At 44.4% G+C, this 18,132-nt stretch overlaps 1 protein-coding gene and 1 pseudogene across 2 annotated transcripts; one reads left to right on the plus strand and one right to left on the minus strand.

Moving 5' to 3' along the window:
• Nucleotides 1–733: 733 nt before the first annotated feature.
• Nucleotides 734–1,285, minus strand: LOC116093240 (annotated as a pseudogene). The gene has a single exon (XR_004119674.1). The product of XR_004119674.1 is annotated as a ferritin light chain 1 pseudogene (transcript).
• Nucleotides 1,286–8,039: 6,754 nt separating this feature from the next.
• On the plus strand, nucleotides 8,040–15,428 carry Tchh (trichohyalin). Its single transcript, XM_031374694.1, has 3 exons — nucleotides 8,040–8,072; nucleotides 9,565–9,728; nucleotides 10,663–15,428. Exons 2-3 carry the CDS (start codon nucleotides 9,591–9,593, stop codon nucleotides 14,968–14,970), a joined length of 4,446 nt encoding a protein of 1,481 aa, XP_031230554.1. The 5' UTR covers nucleotides 8,040–8,072; nucleotides 9,565–9,590; the 3' UTR covers nucleotides 14,971–15,428.
• The last annotated feature ends 2,704 nt before the right edge of the window (nucleotides 15,429–18,132 follow it).

The raw sequence follows: 18,132 nt of genomic DNA on the forward strand, positions 1-18,132 counted from the left end.
CCCCATGGCAAAAATAATTTCTTTTTCCCAACTTTTGCTAATCTCCAGAAGAAAGTGCTGACTAAGCTGCTGGCTTCTCCCTTGCCTTTACCCACCCCATCTTCATTCTATCTGCTAAACCAGGATCCAGTCACCTATTCTGTCCTCCTAGCAAGATTGAAAAGGATAAAACTCCTCCCCCCTTACTAGTTGCTCTGACTTTTTTTTTCTTTCATCTCACGTTTTTTCTCCTCGTCTTCCCATTGAAGAGCGATTCTGAGCTCTAACAGGACACTTTCTGGGAATGCTCTTGGGCATGATCTTGTATGTGATACACAAATTCAACTTACTTGTATGGTAGTATTATCAATCAACAATTAGTTCCTCAGTGCTGGTTGGCAGGCATTGGCAACAAAGCATCAGACAGACACAGAATCTAATTTCATAGAGCCTGCATTTTATTGAACTCGATTCCTTTATAAGTTAATACATAGATGGCTGAAACCGTTTTTCTCTTCTGTAATGTCAAGTGTTTCAAAGGACCAGGGAGACATAAACCTGTGTTAAAGGAGGATCAAGTCTCCACTGTAGGCAGCTGTCTTTCTTTCCAAATGCATTTTAATTGATCCCTGTGCTTTTCTCGCACTACCTGGAATGTCTAGCTGCCTCGTGGCTTGAGAGGTTCATTCAAGGTGGAAGTCCCGAGGCTGCTGCAGAGCAGAGTGGGGAGCCCCTTGGGAGGCACCGTGACCTCCTACTTGTGCTTGAGAGTGAGGCTCTCAAAGAGATACTCGCCCAGAGATTCCAGGGGCATTCCAGTCTGTGCTGGTTGTGGCCCTGCTACCCTACGGAGGTTGGTCAGGTGGTTGCCGACCTTCTTGATGAGCTTCACCTCCTTATCCAGAAAGTGGCTTTCCAAGAAGTAACAGAGATGAGGGTCTGTGTGGGCAGAACCCAGGGCATGCAGATCCAAGAGGGCCTGGTTCAGGTTCTTCTCCAGGGCCAAGGCAGCTTCCATGGCCTCCTGGGTTTTACCCCATTCATCTTGAGATGGCTTCTGCACATCCTGGAAGAGTGCACGGCCCCCACGATCGTTCTGCAACTTGAGGAGACACTGGGCATCCTTGCGCTTCTCCTTGGACAATTCGCGGAAGAAATGGCCTACACCCTTCAGAACCACGTCATCCCGACCAAAATAGAAGCCTAGAGAGAGGTAGGTGTAAGAGGCCCACAAGTGCAAGTTGACCAGACAGTTCAAGGCAGCTTCCACTTTGGTGGAATAATTCTGATGAATCTGAGAGGCCATGGCTGAACCGCGAAAAAGACGGTGCAGACTAATCCTAAGAGCCTAAGGCGAAGGTGGCAAGGAGATGGTCCCGGAGGATGTGACAGGAGAGACTTGTAAGGCAGCTGGAAGCTAATAAAGTGGGAGTCCCCGGGTCTGTTCCGTCGAAACGCTGTTGAAGCAAGACACAGATCCACGGGACCTCCAAGGCGCCGCTCTTCCTCCTTTTTCTTAACACATACATGTTGTAATTTACTTCAAAGATCCCAGTTGTGCTGCCAAAAGCATGATTTTATTTTTGCAATTTGTAAGGTACTCTCAGAAGATGCCCTTATAGATGAACCTGTAATGATTCACCCTCTGTCCAGAACTGATGATGAGCCAGCAGGGAGCCAGAGCAAGGCTGGGCTTGGTCAGATACTCAGCAATCAGCATCCACACCATTCTTCACCTGGAGATAAACCTCCAACCGCACACCTGACAGGCTAGCTGAGCGGCTAATGTGAATTGTGCAACCACTCTAGTGAGTTTTAAATTTACCATTTTAATTTAAAAATACTGCTACAAATTGCTTAGGGAAAGTCCTGGGTTTTCCCTCAGTAAGTTTCTTTCAGTTTGCAACTATTTATTGGGCCCTTTATTCTACTCTAAGTAAGGCACAAGGGCTATGTTGTACATCACACTGTATAAGAGCTGTTTCACAGCTTTTGTATTGAATTGGGCATTGACAGTAACCCAGAGGGAAGAACACATGGGAAGATACACACTATGTATAGGCAAATCCTACCATGCCATCTTCTGTAAAGGGCTACATGATTTGGGTATCACTGAGATCCTGGGACACAGTTCCACAGATACTGAGATACAACTGAACAGGCTCATCAGTAAAACATGGCCTTAATCATTTTGGAATTAAGATTTTCATAAGGCAACCTACCCACTCTAAATCATCAAGTGCTCTAGGCTTCAGCTAGGCCTGAAAGAAACAGGGGGCTCAATAAATGCGTATGGACCAAAAGAGACTTACTGGGTCTAGAAGAAAGCCTGCCAAGCAGAACTGGCGTGCGCCTGCCGCACTCTTTTCCACAGTAGAAAGGCCATGGCCCAAAACATTTATTTAGTGTTAAACTTTAAAATTCACCTCCTTTATGGTATGCCTTTTTATCATTAATAAACTCTCAAAGGATACCTGTTCCCTGTCTCACACCCCCAGAAGGCTCATCGTTCTATTAGAAACATAGCTAAACCTAAAGAGAACATAGAGCGTCACACAGCACCTCAAGGAGCTACATCTCTTTCTCATACAGCATCTGGGACTCTCTATAAAATAGATATCATACAGTCTCTACGTCCTTCCCAGATACCTGCTTCCTTCATTCAAGGTATTCATTAAATTATAAAAATTAATAAGGCAACCTACCCACTCTAAATCGTCAAGTGCTCTGGGCTTCAGCTAGGTCTGAAAGAAACAGGGGGCTCAATAAATGTGTACGGACCAAAAGAGACTTACTGTAGGAAGAAGCAACAAATATGTAGTCTGTCTTTGATCGTCAATAAAGCTTAGCCATGTTCTCACTTGAGGAAAATGGACAAAGGCACCTGACCGGTCCTCTAAAGCCCTTTATCCTTATCCTATCTATCTGTCCCATTAGTCCTCTAAAGCCCTTTATCCTTATCCTAGCTGTCTGTCCCATTACTGGTAAGATTTTTGGTTTTTGTCTTGTTTTGTTTTGTTTTGTTTTTGACAAATTCCAATGCTTTGTACATTGGAGGACTCAGAGCTATGATTATAGAACAGGGAAAACAAAATGACCTAAAAATCTCTGACCAGTTTACTGAGAAAGCCAGGCTCACTCTGCCACTGTGACAGGAAGCAGTAGTGTTATCCTTGGGCACCCGTGCCAGTCACCCTGCATGGCATGACGTGAGATGAAAGCATCTGCTGACTCTTGGAGGTATAATTACCTAAAGGGTGGGGGTGTAATTAAAGTAAGGATAATTTACCTTGAAGAAGATAAAAATTAAGAATATTAATGATCATCATAATTAGCTCTTTTATATCTAAGAATCACAAAATACTTTACAAGCTGTAATTATCACAGCTCCCCTCTGAGGAAGGGATTCATATCTTATAGCTCCTCATTTAACAGAGGGGTGAAGTGGTGGACATGGAAGAAGGAAGTGAGGGTGGAGAACTGCTTCCTCCCTCACCTGCCCTGTAAGCAGCAAGCCTCAAATGAGGCCCCAGAACGGCTGATTCCCATTATGGTGAGAGGCCTCATCCATGCCGTCACTCAAACAGATGATCCATCCTAGCATAAGCAGCTCATCTCATTCCGACCAGCTGGCCACTTAGACAGCCAAGACGCAATAAAATTGTATCAGTGAGGATTAAGCACACAGTAGAAATAAAGGTACAGAACCACTTTCAAGGAACTTTTAAAACCTAATTGAGGAGACAAAACAAGCATCCATTAAATTAGAGACGAATATGAAAATACTAACCAGTATCCGAGGTTACATGATGGTGATGATGCTTCCTATAGGGAGACGTTGTCTCTACACAGAAGGTCATTCATTGCATGTGAAGGCTGAGGACGGTTTGGGGGAGGAGGCAGAACTTTAGTGGAGCATTAAGTAAACTCTATTAGGTGTTTGCCTGGCAGATGGGAGTGCCAGTCACTGAATAATAGAAAATAGCAGGGAAATTTGAAAGACTTATACATGAAGAAAAAGTCTCCAGAAAAGAAGTGTTCAAGCTTACCAAGACTCCTTTCAAAGTCATTTAAAATCATCTTACTCTGGATGTTTTCGCAGATTATCAACATCATGGTTCATATTAAAGTCTTGAGAAGTCTTCTGGCTGATGAGGACACTGGAACCTTCTCCATTTTATCGAACTTTTTACCTTGGAAATTGTCTCATTGATCTCAAGCAGAACCTAAAAATGCCACAAAATGTCAAGTCTATTAAGTTACTGGATTCTAGCAAAGAAAAAGGTTGGGAATGAGCCCTTGAGTAAGATTAAAAACCAGGAAAACCTAATACTTTCCTCCTTGTTTAACCACATTAGAGCTTCACCCCCCAGGAATTCAGCACTGAGAAGGGCTTCAGTTGAATGATGCTAAAATAAATAAATGACATAAATTTTATTTCTGGGCTAGTACACTAAGATGGCCTAGCTGGTAAAGACACTTGTCACTGAGTGTAATGACATTACTTTGATCTTCAGGGGCCACATGGTCAAAGAAGAGAACCAACTCCCACAAGTTGTCCTCTAATTCCTATACCTGTGCCATGGTATGAGTACACACACACACAAATAAATACATAAATGTGATAAAATTCTTTATAAATACATTTAATTTCTTCCTTTTAATTCTTCTGTAATAAAACTCCCAAGTCCCAACATCAGCGTAGAACTACATATATGCTCGGAGACCAAAGAGTACTCATGCAGAAATGAAGTAAGGTACTGAGTTCATTCCCAGGCTACTTGGTAATGTTCTTTTTCAAGTACCTCAGCTTCCAGTCTTTTTTTTTTTTTTTTTTTTGGTTCTTCGAGACAAGGTTTCTCTGTATAGACCTGGCTGTCCTGGAGCTCACTCTGTAGACCAGGCTGGCCTCGAACTCAGAAGTCTGCCTGCCTCTGCCTCCCAAGTGCTGGGATTAAAGGCGTGCGCCACCACGCCCGGCCCTCAGCTTCTAGTCTTAAAACACAAAGACAGTGAGGGCCAGTGAGATGGCTAGGTAGGTAAAAGCACTTGCTACCAAACCCAAATGCCTGAATTCAATTTTTGGATTCACATGGTGGATGAAGAAAACTGACTCCCATAAGTTGTCTTCTGAACTTCACACTCATGCCCCTACACACAAGCAAATAAGTGTAATTTTAAATATAAACATTTCCACATTATAAAAACAACATTATCTTTGATGAACCATGAATACACACTATTAGTCTCAAGTATTTCTACTTAGCTTTAAATAAAAGATATTGGACCAATTTGTTAGAAGTTAATTTTCAACATTTGTTGGCTTTTCCAAATCTTTTAATGAAACTATAAGACAATTAAAAACATTTTTGTCCAAAATTCATATTAGAGGCTGATATGGAATTTTTTTTTCATTTTTGCTATTGTTAGAAAGTTACTAGGTAACTCTAGATGACCTGGAATTCACTCTATAAACAAGGCTGGCCTTGAACTCACAGACTGTTGGCCTCTGCCTCCCTAGTGCTGGTGTTAAAGGCATATAATACCACACATAACTGTTTTTGTTTATTTCTATATTCTTTTGAAAATTATGTGTTTATTTTCCTGCATATTTGTACATATCTAGTATGCATGGCCGTAGCTGTAGGGGCTAAAGAAGGGTATCAAAGCCCCCCCCCCCCCCCCCCCCCCGTAACTGAAATAACAGGTTGTAAATAGTCCTCTGCAAGTGCTCTTAATTTCTGAGCCATTGGTCTAGCCCCTTGAAATGATACTCTTATTTTATTTTATACTTACTCTGAAATAAAAGAGCACATGTAGCTGTTCTTATAACACTGTTATAAGACTGGACTTATTTAGAAATGGATGAGGATGCAAGAAAGAAGGAGGAGGGAGGGAGGGAGAAAAGGAAGAGAAGGAGAAGTCAAGTCTCTAAGACTTTGGAGGTTTTAAAATATTTTCCTTTATGTTGTACTCACTTTAGACAGGAATGCAAAAAAAAAAAAAAAAAAAAAAAAAAGGCATTACTAAACTTAGGATTTAACTTTTTCCAAGATGAAAAACATAGACTGAAAATATCTAACAGAATATGGGTGGATAAAAACAAGCAGACTTGTGAAGTGACAACAGGAAGGTCAGAAGTTGGAAACCATTTTGAACTATCTAGCAAAATCTTGCCAGACACACAGACATACAGAAACACAGACACACACAGACACATACACACATGGGGCAGGGTAGGAGAGAGGGGAGAGGGAGAGAGAGAGAGAGAGAGAGAGAGAGAGAGAGAGAGAGAGAGAGAGAGAAAGAGAGAGCAGATAATAAAGAGACATAATGTGGTTATAGAGAATCCCTTGAAGGATATCTAGGCAAAATAACAGAAATCTCAGGAAAAGACAAAAGAGCTTTTGATGACCTGTAGTTAGTTACATGTGTGCATTGCTGAAGTTGGTCCAAAGGCTAAGAAACCTATATTAAAACCGAAGTTAGAACTGAGTCAGAAAAGCCTTACTCTTTAAGGGTTTGTCATATTAAATCAATTCACTGACCCCAATAGATAATGACAGTTCTGACAAAACTTGGAAATCACAGACCTTGGTATTGAAGGCCTGGAAGAGGCAGAAACAAACTAGATTTACAATAGTCTTTTCATCTCTTATCACCTCGACTTTCTAGTTAATCCATGTCAGGGATGCCAGGAAGCAGAGTAAGAAATGGACATCAAGAAGGAATCTAAATTCTTCTCAAAATTCCCCAAACCAACACTTGCCTTTGGCAGAGACAGAATTTCAGAGAAGCTGCTGAATCATTTAATAGTCTCCATAAACCTATTATGAACCAAAGTATCATGTAGTATGAAATGGAAGGGTGGGAGTCACTGACAACCAGAGGTGAATCCAGTTCCTTACAATAAAAAAGCACTGAGATGCACAAATGGTCACCAGGGTTGAGAAAGGCCTGACAGCTCTAATGGGCTAGAATGACATTAATGTGCTTCCAGAAGAAGCCAGCTCAAGTGTTTAGATGTCATAACCATTAGTAACGTGGGCTGGATGACATGATTATATCTACAGTGGTGCATTACACTAGCTCTTTTTCTCCAGGGGCTTCCATATGCTAGCAAGAAAAACAAATGAGCAAATTTCATTTAGATTTAATATCTCTAAGAATAAAATTTCACAATATGCTTTCTCATCAACAGTCTGAAAAATACATATTTAAGATATTCTTCAAAATTAGTTACTTAAGAAGCAACCCCTAACCTGTAGGAAAAATCAGAGGAATAAAATGTAAAGTAAATTTCCATCTGAATTTTTAAAAAAGATATTTGCTCGCCTCCCTCTTTATCTTCATGGTCTGCCAGGCAGGGCTTGTGGTCACCTTTTTGTGGTGTGCTACATACCATAGAGAAGTTAGTTGGTTCTCATTGGTTTATGTAAAAAAAAAAAGAATCCTATTTGTTATCAACCTAGAATTTGTATCTTCCATAAAAATGAATGGTTTAAGGGGTGAGAAATATGGCTGAGGAGTTAAGAGCACTTACTGCTCTTGTAGCAGGACTGAATTTGGTTTCTAGTACCCTTGTTGGGTGGCCAGTCACAGGGGAATCTGACATTTCTGGCATCCATAGGCACCTATATTCATATGTGCACGTGCATACACATACACACTTAAAAGTAAATCTTAAAAAAATGACTAGAAGTTGCTGTTTTTGAAATTGTAATAAATCAAGTTTTGGAACACTCATCACCTTTGTTTTTATGTTTTATCTTAACAATTAAAGAAAGTTAGAAAATCCGGAGAATATTCTCCTTTATGTATTAGGTGGGGCTAGTAGCCAGTCAGGAGACAGGTCCTGTGAACCCTGTGCCAAATAGCTACGTGAGCAAATAGTGAGATAAACAAGCTGTTCCTGGAGACAGAGGTGGAGCTGGGATTTCAATGAATCAGGTCATCCCACAGAGTGGGTGTCTCCTTCCTAAGTTGCTCCCTGGGGCACAATTTAAACCCCTATAAAAGGCCAGGCTCCCAGTTACCCAGCACACTTGCCAGCAGTGTCAGCGAGCACTTGCCTTGGTCCTCTGGTGCAGTGGGTAAGTTCCATTCCACGGGATGGTACTCTATGATTCTTCGCTTTCTAGCCATGGTACATGTTGGGAGTCTAGAGGTAGGTCCTACCTTCCAGAAGGGACCTCTGCCTTCCAATGTTGGCTAAATCTCACTTCATCTGCCTCTTTCTTGGTTTCTTCTGTTTTGGAAAGGTCCTGTTTAGCCCTGTCTGGCCTAGACCTTATTATGTAGACCAAGGTGGTCTCAAACTCACAGGAATCTACCTGCCTCTGCCTCTGGGAAGCTAAGATTAAAGGAATGAACCAGTATGCTTGGCTTACTCCATCTCCTCATGGTTGGAGCCATTAGTTGAATGAAAAGCAGCAATTCTCCCAAGGCTCTGAACTCAATACTTACACACATCAAGAAATATCATGTGTGACTTTTATGAGGTTCATTTTTCTGAAAAACTATGATCTCAAAAGTGTGCAAACCCTTTTGATCTCTCTTTTTTATGCATCTTTATACAGTTCACATCTGAATTGGCGAATGATGTGTTGAAGTTGACATGATATAAAGAACTCACCTAAGTGTGGTACTATGCAGGCAGCCAGCAAAACCATCCAAATATTCTTTTAACACCAGTCTGTTGTTGTTGTTGCTGCTGTGTATTTTTCTTTGCTCTGGCATTATGGGAATTGAAAATATTATCTTGAACATACTAGTAGTCATTCTACTACTGAACTACATTCCCAGAGTGCCTCCCCTTTTTATAATCAAACATTCAAATTATTTACTTGAGTTTAACAAAGCCAGCCCTAAGAACAATAACATCCAAAGTCCTCCAGGTTTGTTTGGCTCACTGACTCTGATTATCCAGACAGAAAGGATCTCTCAAATAATTTTAAATAATAGAAGATTGGATAGCCATACTATATCTGAGTTAAGGTAGATAGCATGCATTGTTTTTCCGCCTTGTTCTATCTAGGTGTTACAATGTTTTATTTGGATGACATGAATTAGTGTCCTATAGGCTATACAGTTAAGAAATAATTCACATTTCCTTTCCACTGCTCTGTTTGTTGGAATGTTTTTGGAGACACAATTAGCATATATGGTTACATATTTATTTCTGAAGATGCTCAAGTCTTTCTTCACATCTTTGCTTTTACCTATCCTCTTTGCTCAACTTTAAGAGTTGCTATGAATAGCAATATGTAGAATTTTAATTCTTGCCCTCATCTCTCCACTCTCTGCTCTGAAATATGCTGAAACAAAAACAGGGGGAGGGAGGTTATGGATAGTCTATACTGATAGACAATGAAAAGTATGAATATAGTATGAAGATAATTTCTTGGCTTAGAATTTTTCAATACTTTTTTTCCTCTTCCTGAATACAGTATTCAAAGGTAAAATGCTCTGAAAATGCAAGTGACATGAGTGATACATCTAAAGATCTGTTTAAATCAGTGTGAATGAAGTTTTCCCAAAGTCAGAAGTAGAGATTTGATTTTGAATCCTATTTTATTGTTCTAGGTTTACTTGATTTTTAAGAAAAAAAAATGTCTTCACTTATAAGAAGCATTGTTGATATCACTGAAGTTTTCAATCAATATGCATCACAAAGTTGTGATGGAGCATCACTTAGCAAGAAAGACCTGAAAAACCTTCTTGAGAGAGAACTTGGAGATGTCCTTCAGGTAAGACCTCACACACAAAAAAGAAATCTATAGGTGTGGGAACTATCAATTTTTCTCCCAAGAAAGACCAGAGCAATGAATATTGATTGATATTGTTTTAGAACATGACAGGGATACATTCATTTTTGAGCCTGGATTACTTTAATCTGTTTTGTAATCTGAGTATTAAAGAAGTTAATAGCATATATTTAAATGGTCTTGATGGCATTGTTAATAGGAACGAAGTGTAAGTTAATAGGGCATTACCACTAATGGTGTGTAATTAAGTTAGTTGGACCTGAAGAGATTGTCCCTACCTTCCAACTTTCAGCAACAGAAATCTGCCTATTTCTTAGTTAAAATGGCATTGCTATAAATATCTCACTTCTTCTACAAACATGGAATAAAAATTAAATCAGGAGCACTGGCTATTTCAAGCAGAAATGTCTATTGGAAATCTTCATAAAATTTCATTTTATTGATCACAAGGATGAAACCATTCTTATTCACTCATCTAGAGAGTATTTGTTGTTTTGATCAGCACACAATTACAAAAATTCCCAACAAGGGTATGTTTTGAAATGAGTTGTTCCCATATCTGGAAAAACAAGACAATATATTTTATTTTATTTTTAAAGATTTATTTATTTATTTTATGTGAGTACACCCTCGCTCCCTTCAGATACACCAGAAGAGGGCATGAGATCCCATTACACATGGTTGTGAGCCACCATGTGGTTGCTGGGAATTGAACTCAGGACCTCTGGAAGAGCAGTCAAGTGCTCTTAACAGCTGAACCATCTCTCCAGCTCCTCTCTGCATTTTCTAATCGTTCCAAATATCCACCCCACCCCACCCCACCCCCCCAAAAAAGACAAAAGTGAGAGCAAAATTTACTACTTGTAAATAATTAATTATAAAACTTTTTTGTTTGTTTGTTTTAATCTTTTCATAGAGACCACATGACCCTGAGACAGTAGACCTGACCCTAGAACTTCTGGATCGCGACTGCAACGGGCGTGTTGATTTCAACGAATTCCTCCTGTTCCTTTTCAAGATGGCTCAAGCTTGCTATTACGCTCTCGATCAGGCGGCAGAGCTAGGTGAGAAGAGAGCCCTGCCCAGTGAAAAGAGGAACCTGTCACAAGATCGCAGGCAAGAAGACCAAAGGAGATTCGAGCCCCGGGACAGACAACTGGACGAAGAGCCTGGGCGCCGAAGCTGGCAGAAGAGACGTGAGCAGGAGGAGCGCGCTGAGGAGCAGAGGCTGGAGCAGCGCGATAGGCAGCAGCGCGAGGAAGAGCAGAGACTGCAAAGGCGAGAACTGCAAGAACTAGAAGAGCGCCTTGCAGAGAAGGAGCCCCTAAGCCGGAGTAAGGGTCGTGACGCAGAGGAGTTTTCTGAGGTAGAGGAACAGCAAAGGCGAGAGAGTCAGGAACTCAAGGGCAAGGGCCAAGCCGAAGAGAGAAGGCTGCAGAAGCGCAGGCAAGAAGAGCTACGCGAACCCCTGCTAAGGCGCGAGCAGGAGTCCAGGCGCGAACAAGAGCTAAGGCGCGAGCAGGAGCTGAGGCAGGAACTGAGGCGCGAGCAGGAGCTGAATCGAAGGCAGGAGCCGAGGCGCGAACAAGAGCTAAGGCGCGAGCAGGAACTGAGGCAGGAACTGAGGCGCGAGCAGGAGCTAAGGCGCGAGCAGGAGCTGAGGCAGGAACTGAGGCGCGAACAAGAGCTAAGGCGCGAGCAGGAGCTGAGGCAGAGGCAGGAGCGGAGGCGCGAGCAGGAGCTGAGGCAGGAGCTGAGGCGCGAGCAGGAGCTGGCTGAGGAGGACGAGCAGACGCGGATCCGGGAACCCGACGAGAGCATCACCCAGAGGTGGCAGTGGCAGCTCGAAAGCGAGGCAGAAGCCCATCAGAACAAGGTCTACTCTAGGCCTCGCAGACAGGAGCAGAGGCTTCGCCAGGAGCTGGAGGAGCGTCAGCTCCGGGAACGGGAGGAGCAACGCCGCGACCTCCAACGGCAGCGTCCCGCTGAGGAGACTAGCCAGCGCAACCAATGGGAGAGGCCGCAGCGGGCGGAGGAGCGCCTGGAGCAGGAGCAGCGGTTCCGAGACAGGGAGGAGCAGCGCTTCCGGGAGGAGAGGCTGCAACGAGCTGAGCTCCAGGACAGCCTCCTAGAGGAAGAACAGAGGCGACGCCAGGAGGAACGCCGAGAGGCAAACAGGAGCCGGCAGCTACGGGAAGAAAGCCAGAGGCAGCGTAGGGAGGAAGAGCTACGCGAGGAGCGGCTGTCGCAAGAAGAGCGGCGCCAGCAGCGGGAGAGGCAATACCGCAGAGAGGAGGATCTGCTGCAGGAGGAAGAGCGGCTGCAGCAGGACGAAGAGCAACTGCAGCGAGAAAGGAGGCGCCTGCAGCGGGAGAGGCAGTATCAGGAGGAGGACCTGCAACAGGAGGAAGAGCGGCTGCAGCGGGAGGAAGAGCGGCTGCAGAGAGAAAGGAGGCGCCTGCAGCAGGAGAAGCAGTATCAAGAGGAAGACCTGCAGCGGCTGCAGGACGAAGATCGGCGCAGGGATCTGAAGTGGCAGTGGCAGCCAAGGAGAGAAAACGAAGTTCGTAGTAACAGGCTCTTCGCCAAACGCAGGGAGGATGAGGAGACGACCCAGCAGCTGGAAGATTCTCGGGAGCAAGCGAGACGTCAGGATCGGCGGCCTCTGCAGGACGAAGAGGAAGAGAAGAGAGAGCTGGAGCAGGAGAGGAGGCGCCGACAGCAGCGCGACCGTCAGATCCTAGAGGAAGAGCAGCTTCAGCGAGAGCACCCACGGGAAGCCAAAAGACGAGAGGAGAAGTTCCAGGAGGAAGAACAGCTCCAGGGAGACCTGAGAAGACGGCAACAGGAGAGGGATGGCAAATTCCTTGAGGAAGACAGGCAGCTGCGGAAGGAACTGGAAGAACAGAGGCGGCGTCAAGAACGAGAGAGAGAATTCCAAGAGGAGGAGCAGCGCCTCCAAGAACGTGAGAAAGAACTCCGGCAGGAGAGCGACAGAAAAGTCCGTGAGGAACAAGAGCGCCACCAGCAGCGTGAGGAAGAGCAGCTGAGGCGTCAGGAACAGGACCGAAGATTCCGCCGGGAACAAGAGGAGGAGCAGCAGCTGCGGGACAGAGCAGTCCGCCGGGAGCAAGAACGCCGCCTGGAGCGTGAGGAAGAGCAGCAGCTGCGGGACAGAGCAGTCCGCCGGGAGCAAGAACGCCGCCTGGAGCGTGAGGAAGAGCAGCAGCTACGGCACAGAGCATTCCGTCAGGAGCGTGAGGAAGAGCAGCTGAGGGACAGAGCATTCCGCCAGGAGCAAGAGCGCCGCCTGGAGCGTGAGGAAGAACAGCTGAGGGACAGAGCATTCCGCCAGGAACAAGAACGCCGCCAGGAACGCGAGGAGGAGCAGCAGCTGCGGGACAGAGCATTCCGCCAGGAAGAAGAACGCCGCCAGGAACGTGAGGAAGAGCAGCTGCGGGACAGAAAGATCCGCCGGGAACAAGAACGCCGCCAGGAACGCGAGGAGGAGCAGCTGAGGGACAGAGCATTCCGGCAGGAACAAGAGCGCCGCCAGGAACGCGAGGAGGAGCAGCAGCTGCGGGACAGAAAGATCCGCCGGGAACAAGAACGCCGTCAGGAACGCGAGGAAGAGCAGCTGCGGGACAGAGCATTCCGCCGGGAACGCGAGGAGGAGCAGCTGAGGGACAGAGCAGTCCGCCGGGAACAAGAACGCCGCCAGGAACGCGAGGAGGAGCAGCTGCGGGACAGAGCAGTCCGCCGGGAACAAGAACGCCGCCAGGAGCGCGAGGAAGAGGAGCGCCGCCAGCAGCGTGACAGAACCTTACGCCGGGAAGAGGAGCTCCGCCAGGAACTCGAGGAAGAGCAGCTGCGGGACAGAAAGATCCGCCGGGAACAAGAACGCCGCCTGGAGCGTGAGGAGGAGCAGCAGCTGCGGGACAGAAAGATCCGCCGAGAGCAAGAGCTCAGACGCGACAGAAAATTCCGTGAGGAAGAAGAGCGCCTCCAGGAACGGGAGGAAGAGCAGCTGCGTGGCCAAGAGCGGGACCGCGTGAGGGTGGAGGAGCAGCTTCGCCGAGAGCGCGAGGAAGAGCAGCGGCGCCGCCAGGAACGTGACAGAAAATTACACCGGGAACAAGAGCTCCGCCAGGAACTCGAGGAAGAGCAGCTGCGGGACAGAAAGATCCGCCGGGAACAAGAGCTCCGTCAGGAGCGCGAGGAGGAGGAGGAGCGCCGCCAGCAGCGTGACAGGACCTTACGCCGGGAAGAGGAGCTCCGCCAGGAACTCGAGGAAGAGCAGCTGCGGGACAGAAAGATCCGCCGGGAACAAGAGCTCAGGCGCGACAGAAAATTCCGCGAGGAAGAAGAGCGCCGCCAGGAACTCCAGGAAGAGGAGCTAAGGCGCCAGGAACGTGACCGAAAATTCCGTGAGGAACAAGAGCTCCGCCAGGAACTGGAGGAAGAGCGGCTGAGGGACAGAAAGATCCGCCGGGAGCAAGAGCTCCGCCGGGAGCGCGAGCAAGAGCAGCGGCGCCGCCAGGAGCGCGAGGAAGAGCAATTTCGCTTTGAGGAGCAGCAGCGGCGCCGCCAAGAACGCGAGCAACAGTTAAGACAGGAGCGCGACAGGAGAGTCCTTGAGGAAGAAGACCTCCGTCAAGACAGAGAAGCTTCCTTCCGCCAGGAAAGAGAGGGACAGCAGCGTCGTCTCCAGGAGCGCGACGGCAGAAGATTCCGTGACGAAGTAGAGCTCAGGCAAGAAAGGGGAGAGCAGCCGCTGCGTTTCCAGGAACGGGAGCAACAGCTTCGCCAGGAGCGCCAAGAGCGTGACAGAAAATTCCGTGAGGTAGAAGAGCTTCGCCAGGAAGAAGAGCAGCGCCGCCGCCAGGAGCTCGACAGGAAATTCCGGGAAGAGAAACACCTGCGCGAGGAGCGCGAGGAACAGCAGTTGCGCAGGGAGAAGCGAGATAGTCAGTACCCGGCTGAGGAGCAGTTTGCCAGGGACAAGATTCGTCGCCAGGAACAAGAACTACGTCAAGAAGAGGAACAAAGACGTCGCCAAGAGCGGGAGAGGAAATTCCAAGAAGAGCAGATCCGTCGTAGGCAAGAGGAGCAGAGGCGCCGCCAAATCCTGGAGCCTGGCACACGCCAGTTTGCCAATGTCCCAGTGCGTTCCAGCCCTCTCTATGAGTACATCCAAGAGCAGAGGTCTCAATACCGCCCTTAAAATATGCCGCCAACATCCTGGCACCAGCCAAAGCTTCAAGCAAAAGAAAATGAGAAACACTGGGGTATCCAGCGATAACTCACGTGTTTCTGGTTGTGGGAAATCTCTCTGATCTTAGAATGTGTCTTTTCTTACAGAATCTTAAACTATACCCATTTCATTTCTTTTAATTCCTGTCTTTCATTCTTCCTCAGGTAGTTCTTTTTTGCAAGATGTCTTTGTTCTTTAGTGCAGATATGATGTGCACTTTTAAAAATAAGTCATTTAATTTTTGAACGAATTTTGTTTGAGGAACACATTGATTTATTGCCTTCATAAGTAACAAGAATAATGTAGCAATCTGATAATCAAAGTAAATGGGTCACTATTTTTAGTGGTGGATCATTTTGCCTAGAGCTCTCATTTTATGAGTTCAAATTGACATTTTCTTTGGCCTAAATTTTATTTGCCTTTACCTCCAAATGGTTTTCTTAGGTTTTGTTGCATAATTGTGACAGATTCCATCAGCAGGCTGAAATTTTACAGCCCTCAAATAATGCAGGTGGAGGATGATTTATGCAGAAAATACCATATAAAATCAGTTCATAACTGGAACAAATCTCTGATAAGAGAAATGCTTGACAGAAAATTATAATTTGGCATTATATTTTTACATTTAGAGCCAACCAAAATCTCATGAAGCGAAAGCAAGGTGTTTCTCAAACAACTCAAATTTAAAACTGTAATTGTAGCACTCTGTTCCATTTCCCCAAGTTTTGTTGGGTTTGAGAATTTTTCTACTTTTGTACATTTTGGTTTAGTGGGAACCTACTCAAGAATCTGTAAACATGTCTTGTTTGGGTCCAATAAGAGTTCATAGAGTGATGGCAGAAGGAAAGGGGAAAATGTATGAACAGAGGACAAATTTCTAGAGGTCTCTTGATTATACTTATCAGCTCGAAGTCCTTTGAGGCCTTATACTACCTGGAAGACATTCTTGTTCAAATAATTGGACTATTAAAAAATCAATAAATGTTTGGCAAATAATTTTTCTTGTCTGTTTTAATTACATGTCTATCATAACATATATAATCTGGAAATTCATATATTTCCAATATCTTATGATATTTTTACTATTAGCTCTGTCCAAATATGAAAGGAAAAAAGAATCTTTGATTTTTCCTACAAATTTTACAAATTAAGGTGACTCCTATATTAATTACTTAAGAGTAAGACTTGGACAGCAAATCAGAATTTGGCATTATATTTCTATACTTAGCACCACTTAAAATTTCATAAAGCAAAAGCAAGATGTTGCTCAAATAATTCAAATTTAAAACTGCTATTCCATTTTCCCAAATTTTGTTGGGTTTGAGAATATTACTACTTTTGTATATATTGCTTTAGAGGGAACCTACTCAAGACCCTGTAAACATCTGTCTTGTTTGGGGGCCAAAAAGTTTTCAAAATGAGTGTTGGGTGAAGTTAAGGAGACCCTTTTTTTTCCCAGTACCATATAGACTCTCTTTCTAAGTGTTTTGTTCTTAATGCTACTGCTTTCTGTATCCTTTCTTGCAGTGGCTCACACTAGTCATGGCATACCGTACTCCCAATATTGCTATTTTCTTTTTAAATGAAATAGCTACTTTGTGCTTAAGCCAGTGATGGAAGAGCATGACCTAAAATTTAGGAGCAGCTCTATAGACATAATTAATGGCCCAGTGATTGAAGCAACATGAAGTCCGTGAGGTGCCTGATCAGAAAATGCTAAATAGTAATTAGTCCAAATGTTACATTACTATCACACAATGCAGACACCCCAATGCCACTCTATTATCTTTCTATTGAATTCTATTATTTAATTGAGTAACTAGGGAAGATTTTCAAAAAGACTTTATTAAGATTATCACTATTTTAAGCCATGTGTAGTAGCGCACTCTTTTAATTCCAGCACTCAGAAAGCAAAGGCAGGTGGGTCTCTGAGTTTATGGCCAGCCATGATCTACAGAGCAAGTTCCAGGACAAACAGAAATACACAAAGAAAGCCTATCTTAGGAAAGAGACACACAGAGAGAGGTGAGGAGAAGAAGAGAAAATTAGTATTTTTATTTGTCAAAATCATGGAAAATGCCTTAAAATTATAGTCAACATTTCAGTCAAAGGCTAACAATGTAGCTCCTCAGTGTCATTTTGGTTGAATAAGGATACTCTTAAATGCAAAGAGTCTAGACTCTCTCACACTTTAACACAAATGTAAGCCCTGAAGAAATTCAGTGTTTTCCCCTAAGATCCTCATAAAAGAGTCTCCTTATAAATCCCCAGCTCCAGGACATTATACTTACCAGTTGTGCTACAGTTCAACAGTAGCAATGAAAGCCATTCAGACTTCTTATAGCACTCTACAAATAAGGAAAACATCAGTTTCCACAGAAGAAATTATTGTTTCATCAATTTTACTAATGCTCTTTTTTGACAAGTATATCAGTAAAGCCCTAGCTACTCATAGCACAGTGGCAGGAAAACTTGGAGACCAACCTTTTTACAGCTGAATGATGTACCTATCAGAGCAGGACCTTTATATTATTGGGCAATTGCATCTTTAACTTCAAACTAAAGTTCTAGTACATTACTTCAACTGCTACTAGGAAATAGGATGGAGAATTGTTGTGTGACAGACTTTTCCTGGTAAGGCACAGCATATGCTTGTTCACCCCAGAACTAGGACTCATGGCAGACCAAAGAAACACTTGTACCAACATCCATCTTGGTAAACCAGTGAGTTTTTAGGAGGTTGCTAACAGGAGTACGGGTGAGGGGTAACTTAGTAGGAGTAGAGATGACTCAAGAGCAGCTACATCATTGAAAACTTACCTTCCCAACATTGGTAAAGACTCACAAAAGCTACAACTCTGGAGCTCTCAAAACAGCTTGTCTGTGACTTCACAGTCCAATAATCTCTTCTCTCTGCAGTTCTGCTGGTCAGAGTCTCTTTCCCTCAACAAGTCATTACTCCTTTTTATACTACTGGAAGAATACACTTCCTTTTACACTACTGACATCAAAAATCTTCCAAGTGTTGAGCATTGAATACACACAGAGACACAGCCAGACACACAGGAACACAAACAAATAGAGAGAGAGAGAGAGAGAGAGAGAGAGAGAGAGAGAGAGAGAGAGAGAGAG

This window comes from Mastomys coucha, unplaced genomic scaffold, assembly GCF_008632895.1.
Source record: "Mastomys coucha isolate ucsf_1 unplaced genomic scaffold, UCSF_Mcou_1 pScaffold16, whole genome shotgun sequence".
In the NCBI taxonomy this organism is placed as follows: domain Eukaryota; kingdom Metazoa; phylum Chordata; class Mammalia; order Rodentia; family Muridae; genus Mastomys; species Mastomys coucha.

Bases quoted from the DNA above. Each gene is read 5' to 3' on its own strand.
- Tchh (XM_031374694.1), top strand. From the start codon at position 9,591: ATGTCTTCACTTATAAGAAGCATTGTTGATATCACTGAAGTTTTCAAT. The intron at 9,729-10,662 runs GTAAGACCTCAC...ATCTTTTCATAG, and splicing joins AACTTGGAGATGTCCTTCAG to AGACCACATGACCCTGAGAC.